At 38.2% G+C, this 20,809-nt stretch overlaps 1 protein-coding gene across 1 annotated transcript in view; it reads left to right on the plus strand.

Annotated features, from left to right (window-relative positions):
- EIF4G3 (eukaryotic translation initiation factor 4 gamma 3) overlaps window positions 1-20,809 on the plus strand; it is a 294,797-nt gene that overhangs the window by 160,349 nt on the left and 113,639 nt on the right. Inside the window, exons 10-12 of the mRNA XM_037032698.1 lie at window positions 7,622-7,719; window positions 9,877-9,999; window positions 20,418-20,526. Of these exons, the coding sequence (XP_036888593.1) occupies window positions 7,622-7,719; window positions 9,877-9,999; window positions 20,418-20,526 (330 nt within the window). The remainder of the gene's footprint in view (window positions 1-7,621; window positions 7,720-9,876; window positions 10,000-20,417; window positions 20,527-20,809) is intronic.

Raw genomic sequence — 20,809 nt, forward strand, 5'->3', positions numbered from 1 at the left:
TTCTTTGGCACTCTCTGAACTTCCTGGATTTCCTGGAAGTCTATTTCCTTTGCCAGACGGGGGAAGTTCTCCTTTATTATTTGTTCAACTAAGTTTTCCACTCATGGCTGTTTCTTTTCCCCTTCAGGTATCCCTATAATTTGGATGTTGGAACATTTAAAGATGTCCTGGAAGTTCCTAAGCCTCTCCTCATTTTTTTGAATTCTCTTTTCTTCATTCTTTTCTGGTTGGATGTTTTGTTCTTCCTTCTGGTCCATTCCATTGATTTGAGTCCCAGTTTCCTTTCCATCACTATTGGTTTCCTGTGCATCTCCCTTCATTTCAATTAGTTTATCCTTCATATGTTCCTCTAATTTGTGACTATAATCAACTAGTTCTGTGAGCATCCTGATAAATAGTGTTTTGAACTGTGCATCTGAGAGGTTCGCTATCTCTTTTTCGCTTAGAGGTATCGGCTCTGGGGCTTTGAGTTCTTCTTGAGCCATGTTTTGGACGGTTCGTGCCTGTTATGTATGAGGAGCAGAGCCCTAGGTGTTCACCAGGGCAGGGCAACTCAGTCCCTGAGTTGTGACGCTGTATGTAGGGGCGGGGTCAAAGGAAAGCAATGGTGGTCCCCTCTGTCGCCTCCTGCTGGGGCTGTGCGGTCTGTCCCACTGTGTGCGAATGTGCGACCGAGGTCAGCCCACAGCCTTGCGCACTCACTGGGTTTGCCTGCTGGGGCCTTTGCGGTCCTCTCACTGCTCACTCCTCTGCTGGGTTATCTGTGCGCGAATGTGCGACCGTGGTCAGCCTGCTCTGCACCCTCACTGGGTCCGTGCTGCTACCCTGGCTGCCTGCGTGCCTGGGTCAGGGGAACTTTACTGCCGGACCCTGCTCTGCTGCTGGCACCACCCGTCTTACCGGTCCTAGTTGAACGGTTCCTTATTGTTGGACTTTCATATAGTTCAATTTTCTGTTCTTTGGCTGCGTCTTTGTTTACTAAACCTTTGTTGTATTCAAACTTGGTTGTGAGAGAAGGCACAATGTTTTCCACCTATGCCTCCATCCCCTTTTCTGCAAAAATTCTTATAAGATCTATGTGATGGGGAGGTTTTGAGGATTAGTTAAATGAAAATGCCTTGAAAAATTACAGGTATTTTTCATGTGTAGAAATAAGTGCCATGAGCACACTTTGTGTGAACCAATGTTGAGACGTAATGAAAATAACCTATTTTATTCAATAAATTTCTACCACATACTATACTTTTCTTAGTCTTCACATAGAATGTGAAGTGTAAGGGATAAAATCATCAAATACTAGAAAAATTAAGCTTTAAGATTCATTAAGTAGTAATCTTTTCTTCTAGAGGACATACTAAAATTTTTACTTGTTCTTTCAAGATAGTAATCTGTTATAGGTAAACATGTATCCACTAACCAGTTTCCTAACATTGGGATTTAGTGGCTTGATTAAAAAACTTTGCAAGAATTGATTATATTATTAGACTAGCTCAAGAAAGTTTCCCTTAGGTTTTGAGGTGAAACAGGCAAATCATCCAAGTGTTAACTTCTTTTATAAAACAGACAGCCTTCCTATGTGTGCCATTGGTCAGCAGAGCTTGTGAAACTGCCATTTTAAAAAGATATACTTTGATAGGTGATTAAATGTCTTAGATATATGTTTATTTAAACTAGCTTTATAATGTTGTATTTTCATGAAACTGTTGGATGTTTTTAGAACAGTACATGTTACATGTATGTAAGTGTCGCAGTAAAATACTGTGCATGCATTGCCCAGATTAGACCGTTGCTAGGGCTGTTGCGGTTCCTTACGTGTCCTCTGAGCCCTGCTTTCAGTTTTGGCTCCACACAGTTCTGGAGCCTTTCTCATGGTACTTACTCTGGAAACTGAAATCCCGTTAAAATTATTTCATGTGTAAAATTGGCTGTTGGTGGTCATTAGAAATTAGTAGAATATATTGAAAAAACCTTAGGATGAGATTATCACAGTGAACATGCTAAAATTAATACTTCTCTTCAGTTGCATGTTGCAAGGGGAATGCAGTTATATCTTCTAATTTACTTACTAATTTTGAAAGGTGTCTCACTGAATTCTAGTCTATTATGTATTTGTAGATTAAATAAATGGCTTTTTTGACTCAGAAAATGTTGTCTTCATTAAAATTTTACTTGTGCTAACCCTCTTTCTTGCTCTTAATAGTACTTTTGCAGTATATATAGAAGCAATATAGATGAGTTTACCAGTAGGGAGATAGATTGTTGATTCATATATGATATTGTAACATATATTAGCTTTATTTCTATTGCATGTAGACCGCATTTGCTCATTTTTATAAAACAGTATTTTGAGGTATGTTGTATCCCATACCCTGTTGATGTCTATTTCCTTTGATAGATACTCTTAGTGTAAGGAAATAAATTCTTGTGCAGATCCAATGGCCATCTAATAGGCATTTTATTACCTAATTTAAAACACTATTTCCTTATATTCATTAGAATTAGAAAAAGACTTTAAAATAATTTTTCATTATGACAGTAATCAAGTTAATTATGAAAATAGAAATAATACAGAACATGTAAAGTTGAAATATCCAGTTTTTCCCCCTGCTTGCTCCCTAAAGAAATATTTAACAGATTGATACATATTTACCATTTATAGGTAAACATTTTAAACACAAAGTACATACTTTTTTGTTTTGTTCATGTATGTATGTATTATTGTTGTTCAAGTACAGTTGTCTTCATTTTTCTGCCGCCACTTTCCCTCCCCCCAACCACCTCGATGATTGTTTTTTTTAATTCCACTATATTTGCAAATGACTTTCCAATTGATTACCTATAGAATTTCAAGATACATAGTATTTCATTTTAGGAATAAAACATAACTTATTCACCCAGTCCTTCTACTGATAGAAGGTTAGATTATTTTCATTATTTGGGCAGATATTTTAATTTCATAGTTTGCCACTAGTAATATACTTTTATCCAAATTAAACTTCTTTTCCAGTAGATCCCATTGATTATAGTTCCTTCAGCCCTACCACCTTGGGGTAGCTGCCCTGGTCTTACCATCTAGAAGCCCAAAACATTTCCCTTCCTGTTTCTTCTTGGAATCTCTCCTACTTTACCTCTCCTTTTCCAGTTCTTCTGATCTCAGTGACTCTCCTTTCTTCTACTCCTTCTCCTGTCTTCATCCTGGGTTCAAGTAAAAAGTGCGTTTGGGGGTGGGATCCTAGGTCTGTGTTCTGAAAATGGGGTCATCTCTTTTAAGGCGGAGAGACCTTCCTGTGGCTGAACTGGCCGGGAACAAATCCTGGACTTGTTTCTTCTCGTCCTGCTGCTGGGCTCTATGAGTTGGATAGTGTTTTCCCCAGATTTCTTAGTTTTTCACCCTTAGCCTTACAGTTTACTCGGCATGCTAACATTGTACTCCCCTACTTGGTTTAAATCTTGAACAGTGATTTTCAAAGCACATGTTTGCCTGCCCTGAAGTTCAGTAGCCCAGGTCATAGAATTCTGTTTAGAAAATATAATTGTGCCAGTATTTCTAGTATTATCTTTCAGGTTTTTCTAGTGTTTCTTACATGTTTCGATACCTGTTGTATCGGAAAAATACCTCATGGATGTTGAAGTCATTTCCAGCCAACCTAAGGGAGTGATGGCCCAAGATGAAAAATTTAGTTTTGGGAGCAGAAGGGTATGTATGGTTAGTGGTGGCATGTTGAGAAAGAAAAAGAAGCAGACAGTGTCCATGGCAGACAGCCCCATCCTCCCTTTCGTCAAACCAGCATACACTCCTTTCGACTCCCTCTGCCGTGTCATTTCCCCTCCTGTCATCTGCCCACTCTTTCCCTGCATCTTTGTGGGGCTTGGGCACCTCAGTCAGCTCCTAAGAGACGAGGAAGTCATTGTTCCCCATGGCCTGTTGTGATGGGAAACTTTTTGGCATCCAAAGTTGAATTTGATTATGTTTTCATGGGGTGGTAATACTATATTTGGTGATGTGGTTGCATACCAATGTTGTTATTGTTCTGGGTATTCTATAGGACAAATTCATTTTTATATGGTGACTTGCATATTTGACCTCAGTGTTTTTCTTTGTTTCTATGGAAAATTCATGGTTTTTGAAGTGTTTTTGGAAGACCTGCCATGTGTAAGATACTGTGTTCAGTATTTTTTTTTAAGATTTTATTTATTTGTCTTTAGAGAGGAAGGGAAGGAGAGAAAGAGAGAAATATCAGTGTATGGTTGCCTCTCGTGCATTCCCTGCTGGGAACTGGCCTGCAACCCAGGCATGTGCTCTGACTGGGAATCAAACCACGATCCTTTGGTTCGCAGGCTTGCGCTCAACCCACTGAGCTACACCAGCCAGGGCTTGTGTTCGGTATTTAAAGGAATGTGGTTGTTCAGATATTCTCCTTGCCTTGCAGGATTTTGTAGTACATTGATTTAATGTTTATGCTTGGGGCTTTACCAATGAGAAGAAATCTAAATATTAATTGGACTAGTGGTTTACAGCTCTTTCAGTATTTTGAGCAAGTAAAATAAAGAAACACACAGAACTGTCAGATTTTTAATTTCAAAAATCAGACTTTTAAAGAAAATTGCTATTTACCTAAATTTCATTTCACTAGGAAATGATATTTTAACAACAAAGGAGTAGGTCTGAATTTCAAAATAGGAACAGTCTTTTCCAAAGAAATTTCAAGTTGGTAAGCACACAATGTTTTGTGTGTGTATAATATTCCATGGTTATTATTATACAAATATTGCCTTATGTTATCGATACTTTTTCTATAGAATGGGCTTTGGGGAACCACTGATCTAGAGTAAGGGTCAGCAGACTTTTTCTATGAATGGCCAGATAGTATGTGTATTAGGCTTTGTAGGTCATGTAGTTTGTGTTGCAATGATTCATCTCTACCTTTGTTGTGGGAAAGCAGCCATAGAAATAAATAAAACTAATGTATATGGCGGTTTTCCAATAGAACTTTATTTACAAAATAAGTGGCCACGGGCTTTAGCTGACAGAGCCCGGGTCTAGACAGACTTAACCTCATTTCATGAAGAGGTCCAGAAACATTAAGTAACTTGCCTAATTCATAAGTGGTATGCAAAAGTTACTCAAATGTTTAATAGGATATATGAATGTTTTTTAAAAAGATTTTATTTATTTGTAGAGAGAAAGGGAAGGAGAAAGAGAGGGAGAAAAACATCACTGTGTGGTTGCCTTTTGCTCCCCCTACTGGAGACCTGGCCTGCAACCCAGTCATGTTCCCTGACTGGGAATCGAACCAGGGACCCCTTGCTTCACAGGCTGGCACTCAGTCCACTGAGCCACACCAGCCAGGGTTCTAATGAATGTTTTTAAATGTCCCTGACTATATAAGAAGTTGAATTAGTTTCTAAAAGAAAACTTGTTTGTTAGGGCAGAATGCCTTTTCACCTGGGGTCCATAATTGACTTAATGTTTTACTAACTGTGTTTAACTCTACTCTGTTGAGATTATCCTGTTCTGCCAGGCTTAATCATTTGTTATATATTGCTTGTGTATTATGTGGAAGACTCGGTCTCAGTCATGTTGACTCAAAAATGTTTCATGAGCAGAATCTGATTTTTTTTAAGGGATGGTTCACCTTTTGGATCTTATTTCACTTAGTTTAAAAAATGTGGCACAGTAAGCAGATTGTATTGCTTCTCTAGCAGCATTTGAAACCAATTTGAGGGTTTTTTTCTGAGTTTCGGAGTTAGTGACATAGTAGAGTTGCATAAATCGCTTATTTGAGCTCTCCTTTGAGAACAGTTTACTCACCAATAAAGGATGGCTAAGGGGTTTTTTTTGTTTTATTTTGGTTTGTTTGCCTTTTTACTGTGAACTTACTGAAATCCCAAGTCATGTCCTCTGACTAGATCTTTTTCTAATCCAATTTTCCAAACCTGATTAATACCTGCAGAGTTCTGGTACAGCAAATCATACAACTTCTAAGAAATTTCCAGTTGAAGATTATGATGGTGGTGGGGATGGTGATGATACTGTCATGTGATGGGATCATAACAGAGCTGACATTATGTGACTGTTTGCTAAAGTACCAAGGATTTTACCTGTATCAACTACCTTTATAAATATGTCTTTCCTTCCTCTTACTGGGACTCAACTATTCGTGCTCCCACCAAAGGCCAGTCTCCCACTTGTGCACTTAAACATGTACCCATTTAAGGTTATTATTCCAACAGTTCTGGTCTCTTTTTTCTACTTCACCATCTTTTTCTTCCTCTGCTGCGTTAGTCCCATCAGCATACAGGTATATCTTTTTTATTCCATTCTTTAAAATAAATGTTTGTTTGTTTTTATGATCCCTCCTATAGTAAAAATCTAGAAACAGAGTTATCTAAACTCGCTTTCTTCATTTAAAAAAAAATCTCACACACTCTTAAACATACCCTAATCAGAATACATGCCCCTACTGTACCCATACCACTTTTGTCAAGGTCACGGGTGAATTCCATTTTGCTAAATCTTAGGTGACGTCTTGGCACCATTAGGCGTAGTTAAGCATTTTCCCGATTCTTGAACCATTTTTTTTCATTTCAGCCACTGCCTTGATTTTGTTTTTCATCTCCTTTGCTGGGTTTTCATCATAACTATCACCTTGTGGTTTAAATGTTGTCCATATTCTTTTAATTCCAAAATGGATACCTGTTCCCTGACACCGTACATACATCTCTTTCTGTTTACGTGCTATCTCCACTTGAAGGTCTTATAATCTCAAGCTTTACAGGTCCCAACTGAACTCTTGATTTTTCTGCCCTCAACTCTACTCTTCTTTGAGTTTCCCTCATCTCAGTAAGTAAACAAACAACACAGTATATAGCACCTTCATTCTTTCACTTGCTAAGACAAAAAACCGTGAGAGGCTTCTTCAACACTTCTTCCTCTCACACACCCACATCACCAAATCTGCAAGCTTCATCTTCAGAATTTCCAGTGTCTGTAATGGACCCCCTACAATAGATTTCTTAAAACGGTGCTATAGTATGCTCAGTGTTTGCAAAAGGTAACTCTAGTGGAAATCAACAGGGACTGGTTATTTATTTGTTTTCATGTCAGATGCCAAAGAAAAGATAGGTGTTTATGAGTTTTGGGGAATCACTCCTTGACCACTTCATTAGCTGGAGGGGAGCTAGTAGAAAGAGATGAATAAGAAGAATGCTTGTTTTTGTTACTTTTTAAAACTGATGGTACAGTGGCACAGTGCCATTAATAGTTCTGTAGTGATTGACAGAATAACTGAATGCTTCTTTTTATTCTTTTCTAATTCCTTAGGAACGCCTTTTTACCCAAGTCAGCCAGTGTATCAGTCAGCACCTATCATAGTGCCNGGTTATTTATTTGTTTTCATGTCAGATGCCAAAGAAAAGATAGGTGTTTATGAGTTTTGGGGAATCACTCATTGACCACTTCATTAGCTGGAGGGGAGCTAGTAGAAAGAGATGAATAAGAAGAGTGCTTGTTTTTGTTACTTTTTAAAACTGATGGTACAGTGGCACAGTGCCATTAATAGTTCTGTAGTGATTGACAGAATAACTGAATGCTTCTTTTTATTCTTTTCTAATTCCTTAGGAACGCCTTTTTACCCAAGTCAGCCAGTGTATCAGTCAGCACCTATCATAGTGCCTACGCAGCAGCAGCCCCCTCCAGCCAAGAGAGAGAAAAAAACAGTAAGAGATCTTTTTAAATTTTCCTTATTATAAAATTAAATATCTATTCACCTGTCAGATAAGTTTACTCACATTTGTAATCATTATTAGTCTTAGTTTGCAAATGACTGCCATTTTTTGTTCTGTTATATCCTCACACCTATGGGCATTTGACTAGAAGGTGCAAGTACCATTTGCTTGTTAATCCATGTTCAACATGCACTCAGTTAGGTACGCCAAATGACAGCATGCCCTTCAGCTTCAGAACCGGGAGGATTTGGCCGGCTGAGGTCTTCCTAAGTGGGAGGAGTTTGAGCTTGGTTCTCACACCCTGATGGTTCTTTAACTCTAGTCCTAGTCAGCTCTGTATCCAAATATGAACTGATGGGAAAAAATAGCACAAGAGAAAATGAGCGAAATGTTAAGGACTACAATGAAATTCCTTCCTGTGGAACATATTTTAAGAAACAGAAAGCAGAATTTAGGAAATATATTCTAATTGTTTTTAGTAAGTTATAGGGGTGTTGCCTCTATCTAGTAAGGCAGGCCCAAGAGAATTAGAGCCTAGTTGTAGAATTCATAGTGCAGAACATGGTGTTGAATAGTGGCTTGTGACCTTTTGTCCATCAGAACACTCAAAATAGGCTTTGTTTATAAGAGACTTCCCCATTCACACAGATAAGGTAGGTGACGTGACTTTATAGCAATACTCTTAAAAATACTCTCATTTAATAAAAATTACTGGGTTCTTTATTATCAGAAGCAAATTACTTGTGCACACACCCTAGTAAGTAGGACATGCAGGTGTGCCCCGGCGCTGAAGTTGAGAAAGTCTGCTTGGAAGTGTTGAAATGGCGTGGCAGGTGCTGGACTTGAACACTTTCAGAATGCAGAAAGGTTAAGAAGAGACACAGTGAAAATGGAGGGCAGTAATAATAAATGTTACTGAAGAAGGTAGAACCAATGAAATGGAAGCAGTGCTTAAAACTGTATTCGGAACAAGCTTTTCAATCTGAAAAAAATTGCTGATATTAGAAATCTTACTGAAGAAACTACTTCCAAAAAAGCTTTAAGATCCAGGTGGTTTTATTAGTAAATTCTTTGAAATGTTGGAGAAGCCAGGGCTACCTTGATTAAGCTCTGGAAGTCGTGGTAAGTCTTTGTCTCAGCACTGTCCCAGGGTGGAAGGTCCAGGCCTCGGCAGTCCAGACTCTTATTTAACCATGTCTGCTGGCATCTGTATGCACAACTAGTCTTTAAGAAAATTAAAGAAGACCGTACACTACAGGGGCCAAACACAAGGCCCACAGGCCAAATCTGGCCCTCCACCTTGTTTTGTCCAGCCTGGCACCTTGATTCTACCTGGCGGCAGTGCCAAGCTCTCACTTAACTGTTAAGGAGTAGTTACATTTCTGTAGTCCTAAAATTACATTCAGCCCTTTGAAGGCAACCATGAGTCTTACTTGGCCCCTGGTGAAAATGAGTTTGCCACGCCTGCCATGCACGTTGTTCTGCTTCTTTCCTGTTTCCTCTTATCAGGACGTCTTGATGGTGGTTCCATAGCAGTACATGTCGATCAGCCTCATTCTTTCTCCTGGCTGTTCGGTGGTATAAGGACATAGCATGATGTTTTAATTGCCATGTTTTTCATCATCCTTTAAGATGTTTCTGTGCTGCTAAAACAGTGCAGTGGGAACCCTTACATACATATATAAGGTTATCGACAACATAAATTCCTGTTCCTAGGTCTCAGGGTATGTACATTTTTTCATTTTGTTATGAAACCATATAAGGCCTTTAAAACTTTATTGTACAGAATAACTTTTATACTTTAAAACAACTTTATGAATCTCATCTTAAGTTAAGCTTTGTAAATAAAATCAGTCAACTTGGCAATGCTTAAAAGATGTGTTAACACTTTGCCTTTTTGACCTAGAAATTCAGTCAACTAAGTCTCATTTAGCTTGCTAGTTTAATTAGTTCATCTCAGAGCTAATGACCTATATTTCTCTGAATGACCCCATATGGTTCTGTGATTGAAATAAAATGAAATATGGTATTATCAGCTTTAATATTTGACAAGTTTTCCAGTTTTCCACCTTTAATGCATTATATGCCTATAAATCTACTACAGAGACACGCATCTGTAAATAATGACATCTTATTGTAACCTTGTAGATACGAATTCGGGATCCAAACCAGGGAGGTAAAGATATAACAGAAGAGATTATGTCTGGAGGTGGCAGCAGAAATCCCACCCCGCCCATAGGGAGACCCACATCCACACCTACTCCTCCCCAGGTAAGGCAGAGTGAGCCACGATGGGTGATGGTGTGTATTTTTTCACTAATCTGTACTGAACTCTTTTATTTGTTCTGTAGCTACTTCTGTACTTTCCATTCCCATCAGTTGTCTCATAGCCTCGAATATCTAAGTGATACTTAAACAGATGTACTGTTTTTTAAATAAATTGTGATAACTACAAATTTTTATTGGTAATGTTTCTGTGTATTGTCCTTACTTATATTCTGAACATAGCTCCTACCACTTTTCCTAATGAACTACTGTGTCATACCAAAAGGAGCTGTATTCCTGTGGACACTTCATCATTTAATGAGTATTTTATGTTTTCAATATGGAGCCTTAGGAATTAAGTGCTGCACACTATATTAAAGTAAACAGTACGGCCCTGGCTGGTATAGCTCAGTGGATTGAACGCGGGCCTGCGATCCACATGATCACGGTTCGATTCCCAGTCAGGGCACATGCCTGGGTTACAGGCCAGTTCCCAGCAGGGGACTCACAAGAGGCAACCATACATTGATATTTCTCTCCTTCTCTCCTTCCCTTCCCCTCTAAAGATAAAATAAATAAAATTTTTTTTTAAAAAAGGTCTTATAAAAAAATAAATAAAGTAAACAGTACGGTTGAGAACTCAAGCGTTTGTACTGAACAGTGTTGTTTTGAGATGATTGCGTTACTCAGAACGTATTTAGATCTGTTATACAGGTACACTTCTTACCTTTTAGTGCTGTGTAAGTGAGCTTCTTGAGTGGAAGATGTCCTCTTTACTTATTTACGGAGGTTATTAATAAATTATATCACTGGAGCACCTTTTTGTTCCTGTTGTGGAGTGTGATTATCACGGTTTTCTGAGAGTTCACTTTCTTACTCTTAGAAATCAAGACATTCTAAGAGGAGCAGGAGTTTAGTAAACGACAGCAGAGAGTGGAATCCTCCAAATCTGACAGGATTTTTATTTCTTCGCTGGTTAACTTTAAGTTTTGTTACACCATTCGGAGGACATCAGTGATTTTCAGATCTTCGAAATGTCTAAAGTGAAAGCCCAGCATACAAACATACAAGCCAAGTTATTAGGAGTAGGGGGCTGCTCGCGTTCGCACCCTCTCATTAGATGGTAAGGTATTCCTCAGAGCCCAGTGTACAAACAAGTGGGATGGGTGGTCAGATGTAACGTATTTCAGAATCATAGACTATTAACTTTAGTAGCTTTAACATTTTTTTAAAGTTCTTAAAAATTATTTTAAAATTAAGCTCACAAATATGTGGGATTAAGAAAAAAACCCATAGACCCAGACAGCAGTGTGGTGATTACCGGAGGGGTGCAGGAGTGGAGTAGGGTAGAGGGGTGCATGGTGATGGAAAGACACTTGACTTGGGGTGATGAGCAGACCGTACAATACACAGGTGATATTTTATAGAATTGTATATTTGAAACCTAATTTTATTAACCAGTGTCACCCCAATAAATTCAATAAAAAGGGAGAAAAATAAGACCCTGGGTGGGTAACTCAGTTGGTTAGAGGGTTGTCCCCATATGCAAAGGTTGCAGTTTCAGTCCCATTAAGATGGTCACAGACAGCGGTCGGTGCCTCGATGGCCATCATGGAGTACGAGAACACCTGCTGATGAGTGGTCTCCCCCCGTCCCTTAGATTTATGACCTTCATTCGGTCCACTAGACCCTTTAAACCCCAATTTTCTCATCTCTGTAGTGAGGGATTGTACTGTGTAATCTCAGAGTTCCCTTTTAGCTCTTAAATATTAGAGTAGAAAAGGGGCAATTTTTGTTCCTTTGAGTCAGCACCGAAATCTCTCAGCTAGTATGTGTGTTGCTTGCAATAGACATAAGGAATGTTTCTGTATTAAGTGTGTCTGGGAGTTGCTGTGGGACTCTTTGGGGTAAGACTAAGTACAGCCAGAGCTTCCAGAACTGTCTGCTTCCAAAGGGGCAGGATTGTCTATCAGAATCACTTAATTTTTTAATGGACTATAGACCGTTCTTCCTCTTTTTACTCCCTTTTGTTCTTTTTTCTTTTCTGTGTTAAGGATTACTCCTACAGTGAAACAGTGATCATTTGGGAGACAGTCCTATGTCATAGGGTGCGGGAGCCGAGAAAAGGTTGGAAACTGGTGATTGCTGGCACATCTCAGAAAAGATGCAGCCTCTCCTGTCTTTGGGGAGAATTCAAAGTTGGCAGGTTATTCAGGTTTTTGAAGAGCTTCCTGTAAACCTGATACCTAGGAACCTTAAAGATCCGTAGCACAGGGTTGTTGATTTCATCGGGTCTGTCTCCAGCAGGGTTTTGTAAACAGGTCCTGAATTTTTTTTAATATATATATTTTATTGATTATACCATTACAGTTGTTCTATTCCCCCCCTTCATTCCCCTCCACCCACACACCTCCTCCCCCACCATTCCCCACCACAATCCCTGCTGGTTTTTTCAGTCAGAATTTATAGCGACCTCTCTACTAGGCACTGGAACCCTGGGCAGGGGGGTCTGGTGCAAAGCTTGGGACCCTTTGCTTCTGAGATAACCCTCCCAATTTTTGCCTACCACAAATGGGTATGGGACCAGTCCATTCCATATCTATGCCTCTCCTAACGATATTGGTGTAGTTTCTTCTTTATTTTTTAAAGATTTTATTTATTTATTTTTAGAGAAAGCGGGAGGGAGGGAGAAGGAAAAGGAAAGAAACATCAGTGTGTGATTTCCTCTCGTTCGCCCCCAACCAGAGACCAGGCCCACAACCCAGGCACATGGCCTGATGGGAATTGAACTGGTGACCCTTTGGTTCACAGGCCAGCACTCAGTCCACTGAGTCACACCAGCCAGGGATAGTTTCTTCTTTTAATTGTGGTTATAGAGCTTCCATTCAGATCAGTTTCTGACAGTTCTGAATGATGGTTGTTCTATAGTTTAGTTGTAAATTTGATAGGGTTTTGTGAGGAGGTGACCCATGTTTACCTATGCCACCCAGGGGTTCTGCTATTTGTATTTGATTCATCATATAAGTGAGATCATACAGTACTTGTCTTTGTCTGACTTATTTCACTTACCATATCCATGTTGTGACAGTGGCAAGATTTTGTTGATTTTATGGCTAAATAATATTCTGTTATGTGTATATGGTTTATTCTTTAATATATTTTCTTGGTAGAATATAAATTCCATGAAATTAAAGATTTTTGTTTGTTTCAGTTACCAGTGGGATCTCATGTTTTGTACATGCTAAATACGAGGGGAAACACACACACACCCCTTTCTAATGAATGAACGTGGGAGAAATCTCTCCGACTTAGTAGAGAAGCATGTTTTGGTCCTTTTTTTCTGGAGTCATTTATTATTGTTTTACTTCTTAATCATTATTCTGTTTGTCAGTGGGGGCTGTACTTGGTTTTCCTCAGGATTTATATATGTTAAACACAAGGTATTTTATTCAAGGATTATTTTAAAGTCATTGAATGACACTGAAAAATCAAATAGAGTCAGCTCGTTGTACCCACAGGTTCCACAGGTTGTACCCACAGGTTGGGCAGATCAACCAACTGCATATTCTCAATATTCAGAAAAAATGTTACCTTGTTGCTAACATGTACTAGTGGTTCGGCCTACTGTGATGCTTGTGTCTGTACCAAGTGTGCATACTTTTTTCTTGTCATTATTCCAGTGACAATACAGTATAACAACTACTTGCATAGCATTTACGTTGCAGGACATATTATGTGTAATCCAGATATGATCTAAAATATACAGGAGGATGTATATAGGTTTCATGAAAATATTGTGTCATTTTACATAAGGCACTTGAGCATCCCCAGATTTTGGTATTCATGAGGGCTCCTGGAACCGGTACCCTGTAATACCGAGGGTCAACTATATAACTAAAATGATGAAATGTGAAGCATTCAAATAGTTTCTTAAGATAACAATAAATTACACCAGAATCGTGCTTATATTTGTATATATAAGTATTTGGAGTTTTTGACTCTGTCTCAGTGAAGTATATTAGGGGTTAGCAAACATTTTCTTGAAGGGCCAGATAGTAAATGTTTTTGGCTTTGCTGCCATAGTTTATTTTTATTTTTATTTATTGGATTGGCCGTGGTTAAAAACATTATACAGGTTTCAGGTACACAGTTCTACAGCACATTATCTGTACACGGTATTGTATGTTTACCACCCCAAGTCAGTTCTCTGTACATCACCATTTGTCCCCACTATACTTGCCTCCCCCTCCCCCCCACACTCCTCCCCTTAGCAATCAACATATTGTTGTGTCCATGAATTCCTTTTCTTCAGTTTTGCTCTATCTGCCCCTGCCTGGCACCCCCTGACACTCCAACAGCCATCAGCCCACCCTCTGTCTGTGAGTCTATCTCTATTTTGCTTATTGGTTCACTTTTTTCATTAGATTCCACATATGAATGAAATCGTATGGTGCTTGTCTTTCTCTGCCTAGCTTATTTCACTTAATGTTTTACAGGTCCGTCCATGCTGTCACAAAGGGTAAAATTTCCTTCTTTTTTTGGCCGAGTAGCAGTCCATTATGTAAATGTACCCCAGCTTCTTTATCCACTTGTCTACTGATGGACACTTGGCTGCTTCCATTATCTTGGTGATTGCAAATAATACTGCAGTGAACATAGGGGTGTATATATTTGTTTGAATTAGTATTTCAGATTTCTTTGGATAAATTCCCAGAAGTGGAATTCCTGGGTCATACAGCAGTTCCATTTTTAATTTTTTGAGGCAACTCCATACTGCTTTCCGTACAGTGGGCGCACCAGTCTGCTCCACCAGCAGTGCACGAGAGTTCCCTTTTCTCTACCTTCTTGCTGACACTTGTGTGAGGATTTATTTATTAATTTTTTGTTTACTTTAGGGCCATCATATCTTTTTTATGATATTTGTATTGTTTATTCTATTACAGTTGCCCAATTTCTTCCCCTTTAGCCCCCTCCACCCGCCTACCCCTCTCTCCCACTGTCAGCCCCCTCTCCCTTGCCCCTGAGTCATTCATACATGTTCTTTGACTATTCCCTTTCCCTTCCTTCCACCATCCCCCCTCTCGACTTCCCTCCTACGGTTATCAGTCTGTTCCGTATTTCCATGTCTCTGGTTCTATTTTGCTCACTAGTTTATTTTGTTCATTGGATTCCAGTTATAAGTGAGGTCATATGGTATTTGTCTTTTGCTGTCTGCCTCATTTTGCTTAGCATAATAGACTCCAGGTTCCATCCATGCTGTTGCAAAAGGTAGGACTTCTTTTTGTTGCTTAATAGTATTCCATTGTGTAAATGTACCACAGTTTTCTAATCCACTCATCTACTGATGGGCACTTAGGCTGTTTCCAGCACTTGGCTATTATAAATAGCTGCTATGAATGTAGGGGGGGCGTGCAATTCCTTTGAATTGGTGTTTTGGGATTCTTAGAGTATATTCCCAGAAGTGGAATCGCTGAGTCATAAGGCAGTTGTGTTTTTAATTTTTTTAGGAAATTGTGTATGTACCGTTTTCCACAGTGGCTGCACCAGTCTACATTCCCACCATCAGTGCACTAGGGTTCCCTTTTTTCCACATACTTGCCAGTACTTGCTGTTTGTTGATTTATTAATGACAGCCATTCTGATAGGTGTGAGGTGATATCTCATTGTGGTTTTAATTTGCATTTCTCTGATTATTAGTGACATTGAGCATCTTTTTGTGTTTATTGACCATCTGTGGGTCCTCTCCCAAGAAGTGTCTGTTCAGGTTCTTTGCCCATTTTTTAATTAGAGTGTTGGGGGTTTTGTGGTGTTGAGTTGTATAAGTTCTTCGTAAATTTTGGATGTTAACCACTTATCAGATGTGTCATTGGCCACTGTTCTCCCAGTCAGTGGGTTGTTTTTCATTTTGTTTATTGTTTCCTTTGCTGTGTAAAACATTTTAGTTTTGTGTAGTTTGTTTCCTTTGCCTGAGGAGATACCTATATCAGAAAAAAATATTGCTATACATCCAAGATTTTACTGCCTATGTTTTCTTCTAGAATTTTTTTTAAAGATTTTATTTATTTATTTTAGAGAGATGGGGAAGGGAGGGAGAAAGAGAGGGAGAGAAACATCAATGTGTGGTTGCCTCTAGCACAACCCATGCTGGGGACCTGGTCTGCAACCCAGGCCTGTGCCCTGACTGGGAATCGAACTGGTGATGCTTTGGTTCACAGGCCTGCGCTTAATCCACTGGGCTACGCCACCCAGGGCTTCTTATAGAATTTTTATGGGTTCAAGTCTAACATTTTAAGGCTTTAATCCATTTTGATTTTTTTCTTGTGTATGGTGTAAGAAGATGGTCTAGTTTCATTTTTTGCAAGTATCTATGCAATTTTCCCAGTACCATCTACTGAAAGACTGTCTTTACCCCATTGTATGTTTTTGCTTTCTTTGTCAACTATGAATTAATTGACTGTGAAGGTGTGGGTTTACTCCTGAGTTCTCTTCTTGTCTGTTCCATTGATCTGTATATCTGTTTTTATGCCAATACCATCCTGTTTTGATTACTGTGGCCTTGTAATATAGTTTGATACCAGGTAGTATGATTCTCTAACTTTGTTCTACTTTCTCAAGTTCGCTGTTGCCATCCAGGATCTTCTGAGATGCCATATAAGTTTTTGTAATATTTGTTCTAGTTCTGTGAAATATGCCATTGGTATCTTAATATATGGATAGGTTTGGGTAGAATGCTTAGTAATAAAGATGTTGATTCTTCCTATCCATAAATATTGTCAGTTTCTTTCTTCAGTGTCTTAAATTTTTTTGAATATAGTTTACCTCCTTGGTTAAATTTATTCCTAGGTATTTTATTATTTTTGAAGCAATTGTGAATGGGATTATTTTCTTAGTTTCTGGTGCTTCATTTTTGGATGTAAACATGCAACTGATTTCTAGATATTTATTTTGTATCCTGCTACTTTACTGAATTTATTTATCAGTTCTAATAGTTTTTGGTGGAATATTTAGGGTTTTCTGTATACAGTATCATTAGCAAGTAATGATTATTTTACTTCCTTTCCAATTTGAATGCCTTTTATTTCTCTTTTAATTTAAAGCCTAGAAGTATTTACTTTTTAATTTTTTATTGTTATTCTGTTACAGTTATCCCATTTTAAAATTTCTTTATTTATGTCGGATTTCTTTGGCTGGCACTTCCAGCACTGTGTTGACTAAGAGTGGTGAAGGTGGGCATCCTTGTCTGATTCCTCATCCTAAAGGAAACCTTTGTAGTTTTTGCCCATGGAGTATGATGTTGGCTGTGTTTGTCATATAGCAGCCTTAGTGTCTCATGGCTGCCATTGTAGCATGAAAGCAGCCATATGTAATATATAAATGAATGTCTGTGCATTGTAAAACTTTATTTACAGACACTAAAATTTTAATTTCTATAATTTTCATGTGTCAAAAATTATTCTCCTTTTGATATTTTCCACCAACTATTTAAAAATGTAAAAGTTTTTATCTCATGGGCCATGGTTTGGTGACACCCCCCCCATTTATAATTAATTACCTCTGTATTTAAGCATCATGTCATATACAAGATTAAAATAGATAGTAAAGGAAAGTGACCCCAGGGGAGGAAAAATATGGGCTTTGTAAACAGAAATGATTTTTAAATTGTATAATGAAGTATTTAAGGACAAGTCAAGATTTTGTTCCCTATTCCACCTATTGGTAAACAATCTATTTAAAAAATTAATTCTTGCAGTATTTGGGCCCATATCTACTATTATCCCTTAAGGTTAGTACTCCAAATTTAATATATAAATCTCAACAGAATAGATTCTCACGTAGAATTTATAAAGGAAATACATTTATTGGATAATGTCAAATGTCTAATATCTTGACATACTTTAAGCTCCTTTATCAATGGAACTGAAAAACATTTTTTAAAATTTTTCTGCCGATTGTACCTTTTAACTCTGACATCCTGGTCATCTTTATTGAATTAGTTTATAGTTTGATACCAATTGCCCTTTCAGAATTAGGTTTGGTTTTTTTTTTTTTAAGATTTTTTAAAAAGATTTTACTTATTTATTTTTTAGAGAGGGGAAGGGAGAGAGAAAGAGAGGGAGAGAAACATCAGTGTGTGGTTGCCTCTCACAAGCCCCCTAATGCGGTCGTGGCCTGCAACCCAGGCATGTGCCCTGACTGGGAATTGAACCAGTGACCTTCTTGTTCACTGGCCTGTGCTCAATCTACTGAGCCACACCAGCCAGGGCCATTGTCATTTTCTTGATACTGTCAGAGGCTTAGAGAATGTTAAAGCTGAAATAATATTTAGTGCTTTTTCATTTTACAGCTAAGGAAACAGAGAAGTACTTTTCTAGCACTTTTGGCTGTATAGCCACGAACTAGCTACCTGGGTTTGGATCTGACTCAACCATTTTGTTTCATTCCTTTCTTATAAATGATTTATACATAAGATCTTCTCAGGGCTTTGTTCATTTAAAAATGTCTATGTGGCTGTCTCTTTAATATCATTGAAGTTGTTTTAGTCTTAGATGGAAAAATTCTATAATCTATACATATTTATAGGTATCAGTAGCCTTTTACTGGCTTAAATATTTCACTTTATGGATGTCATTTTGGTGACCTACTTTTCAGCAGTGACCTTTTTTTGGTTATTAATTTTCTAAGCAATTGGAATGATTAATATTATCTTCCTTTTAGGTAAATGACACAATTTACAGTTCTTTTTGGGATATGTAGATAACTTCAATAAATGCTAAATAATGTAGAATCTTTCCATTGTTCTGGAGCTATTTTAAGTCATAAAATTTAACTGAGTTCTTATTTTTATTTATAGCTATGAAACCTTTCTAATTTTTGTATTTTAGCAATACAGTTTTTTTCCACTGAAACTAAAGACTCAAAGTAATCATGGTACTATTGTTCATTTATTTGGCTATGATTCAAAGTGAAAACAGTAACTTCATTTTATGTATGTGGAAATATAATTTTAGCAGTCTTCATTTAGAAGTAATTGTGGAATGTGAGCAGTTTCATGATCTAATAAATAGATGAAAGTCTTTTCCCCAATCCTATCTGTAAAAACATAAATAATATGTCTAAACAGATATGTTTTACTTTATGTTTCAGCTGTATGTGAGACTTAACTGACCTGAAAATATTTTTTATTAACTCGCATTTTTTAAAAGATTTTATTTCTTTTTAGAAGAGGGGAAGGGAAGCAGAGAGAGAGAGGGAGAAAAACATTGATGTGAAAGAGAAACATCAATTGGTTGCCTCTTTTACCCACCCTCAACCGGAAGTGGACCCACAACCCAGGCATGTGCCCTGGCCAGGAATTGAACCAGTGACCTTTTACTTTTCAGAATGATGCCCAACCTACTGAGCCGTTCCAGACAGGGCTTAATGCCCACTTTTAAGTGGCCCTGTCTATCCCAAAACATCCACACCTTAACCCTCCTCCCCCCCAAAATCCAAAACAAAACAAAAAAATCATAATTGTGCAGGGAGCTCTGCTCTGACAGCGCCCATGGGATTCAGTGCAGGAAGCCATAAACAGTTGACCTTAGATCTCCGAGGACCGACACTGCTTCCTTTCGTGGCTTTTTTTGTGACCAGTACAAATCCAGTACAAATACCTCTGCCTGGAATGGGATGTAGAATGAGCGTTCCTGTCCTTCGTGGTGTAATTCTTGTTCCCTCTCAGTTGAACAATGGCTGCAAATCTTTCACTCTACTCTGCTAGGATTTGGCTGGGCATTTTTATTTCATTTTACTGGCTGAATGAAAAAAAAGAGTTTCTGCTAAGCTTTGAAGAGCCAGATGTTTTATTCAGATTTCTGACTGCAGTGCCTGCCTTTAAAGGCTTTGCAAGTTGCATTTCACCTATGTGACTATTTGGACAAATGGCAACAATTATCACTCGTTATTTTATTGAATCAGTAACTGGTTTTAAAACCTATCATGATTTGTTTGACCGTCTTGTGGCAAATGAACTACTTTGCTAGATAGTTTGTAAATGAAGTTGACCAAACCCCTTTGGTCTTTGACTGGGAGGATGTTAAATTCTCTGTCTGATGTAACAACATCTGTTAGGTTGAAAGTCTGTTTCTCCTTAGAAGGAACACTGAGAATTCATTGTACTAATGTTTGTTGTGCTGTCTTCTCTTTCTGTGGTCAATAGTAATCATATCTTTTCCTTCCCCTTCTCTGCTGCCCCTTTCCTTTTCTTCCCCATCTTCCCATGTACTTTTTGAATTTATTAAACTGGCCTATATATTTTTCCTTGCTTTTTTTTTTAATTTTTATCTCCTGTCCCACTCTGTCTTCCCCTCTTGGCTTGGGTTCCATATTGCTAGTTTTTATGTTCGCACGCTCATTATCACCCTTTTTTGTACTTCAAATCCCAGCAGCTGCCCAGCCAGGTCCCCGAGCACAGCCCTGTGGTTTATGGGACTGTGGAGAGCGCTCATCTTGCTGCCAGCACCCCTGTCACTGCAGCTAGCGACCAGAAGCAAGGTTTGTGTATGACTGTTTTCCTCCCTCTTTAGTCCCTTGTTATATTAATGTGTTGCCCTTAGCATTTAAGGATTATTTAGATACCCACTTTTAAAGAAAGCTTTTAGTTGGAAAATCTGAGTGTTTGATGGCATCTAGGAGAGTAAAGTAGGGATGATTAGTAAAATTAATTTCTACGTTTTAGTAATGCCTCATTGTCAGTACATATTTGTAGATAACAACTTAGCTTCCTTAAACTTTTTCTGAAACAAGTTTGGGACAATAAATCAAAGTATATATTGCT

The sequence above is a fragment of the Sturnira hondurensis genome, unplaced genomic scaffold, assembly GCF_014824575.4.
Source record: "Sturnira hondurensis isolate 20B ecotype Veracruz unplaced genomic scaffold, ASM1482457v3 Scaffold0021555, whole genome shotgun sequence".
In the NCBI taxonomy this organism is placed as follows: domain Eukaryota; kingdom Metazoa; phylum Chordata; class Mammalia; order Chiroptera; family Phyllostomidae; genus Sturnira; species Sturnira hondurensis.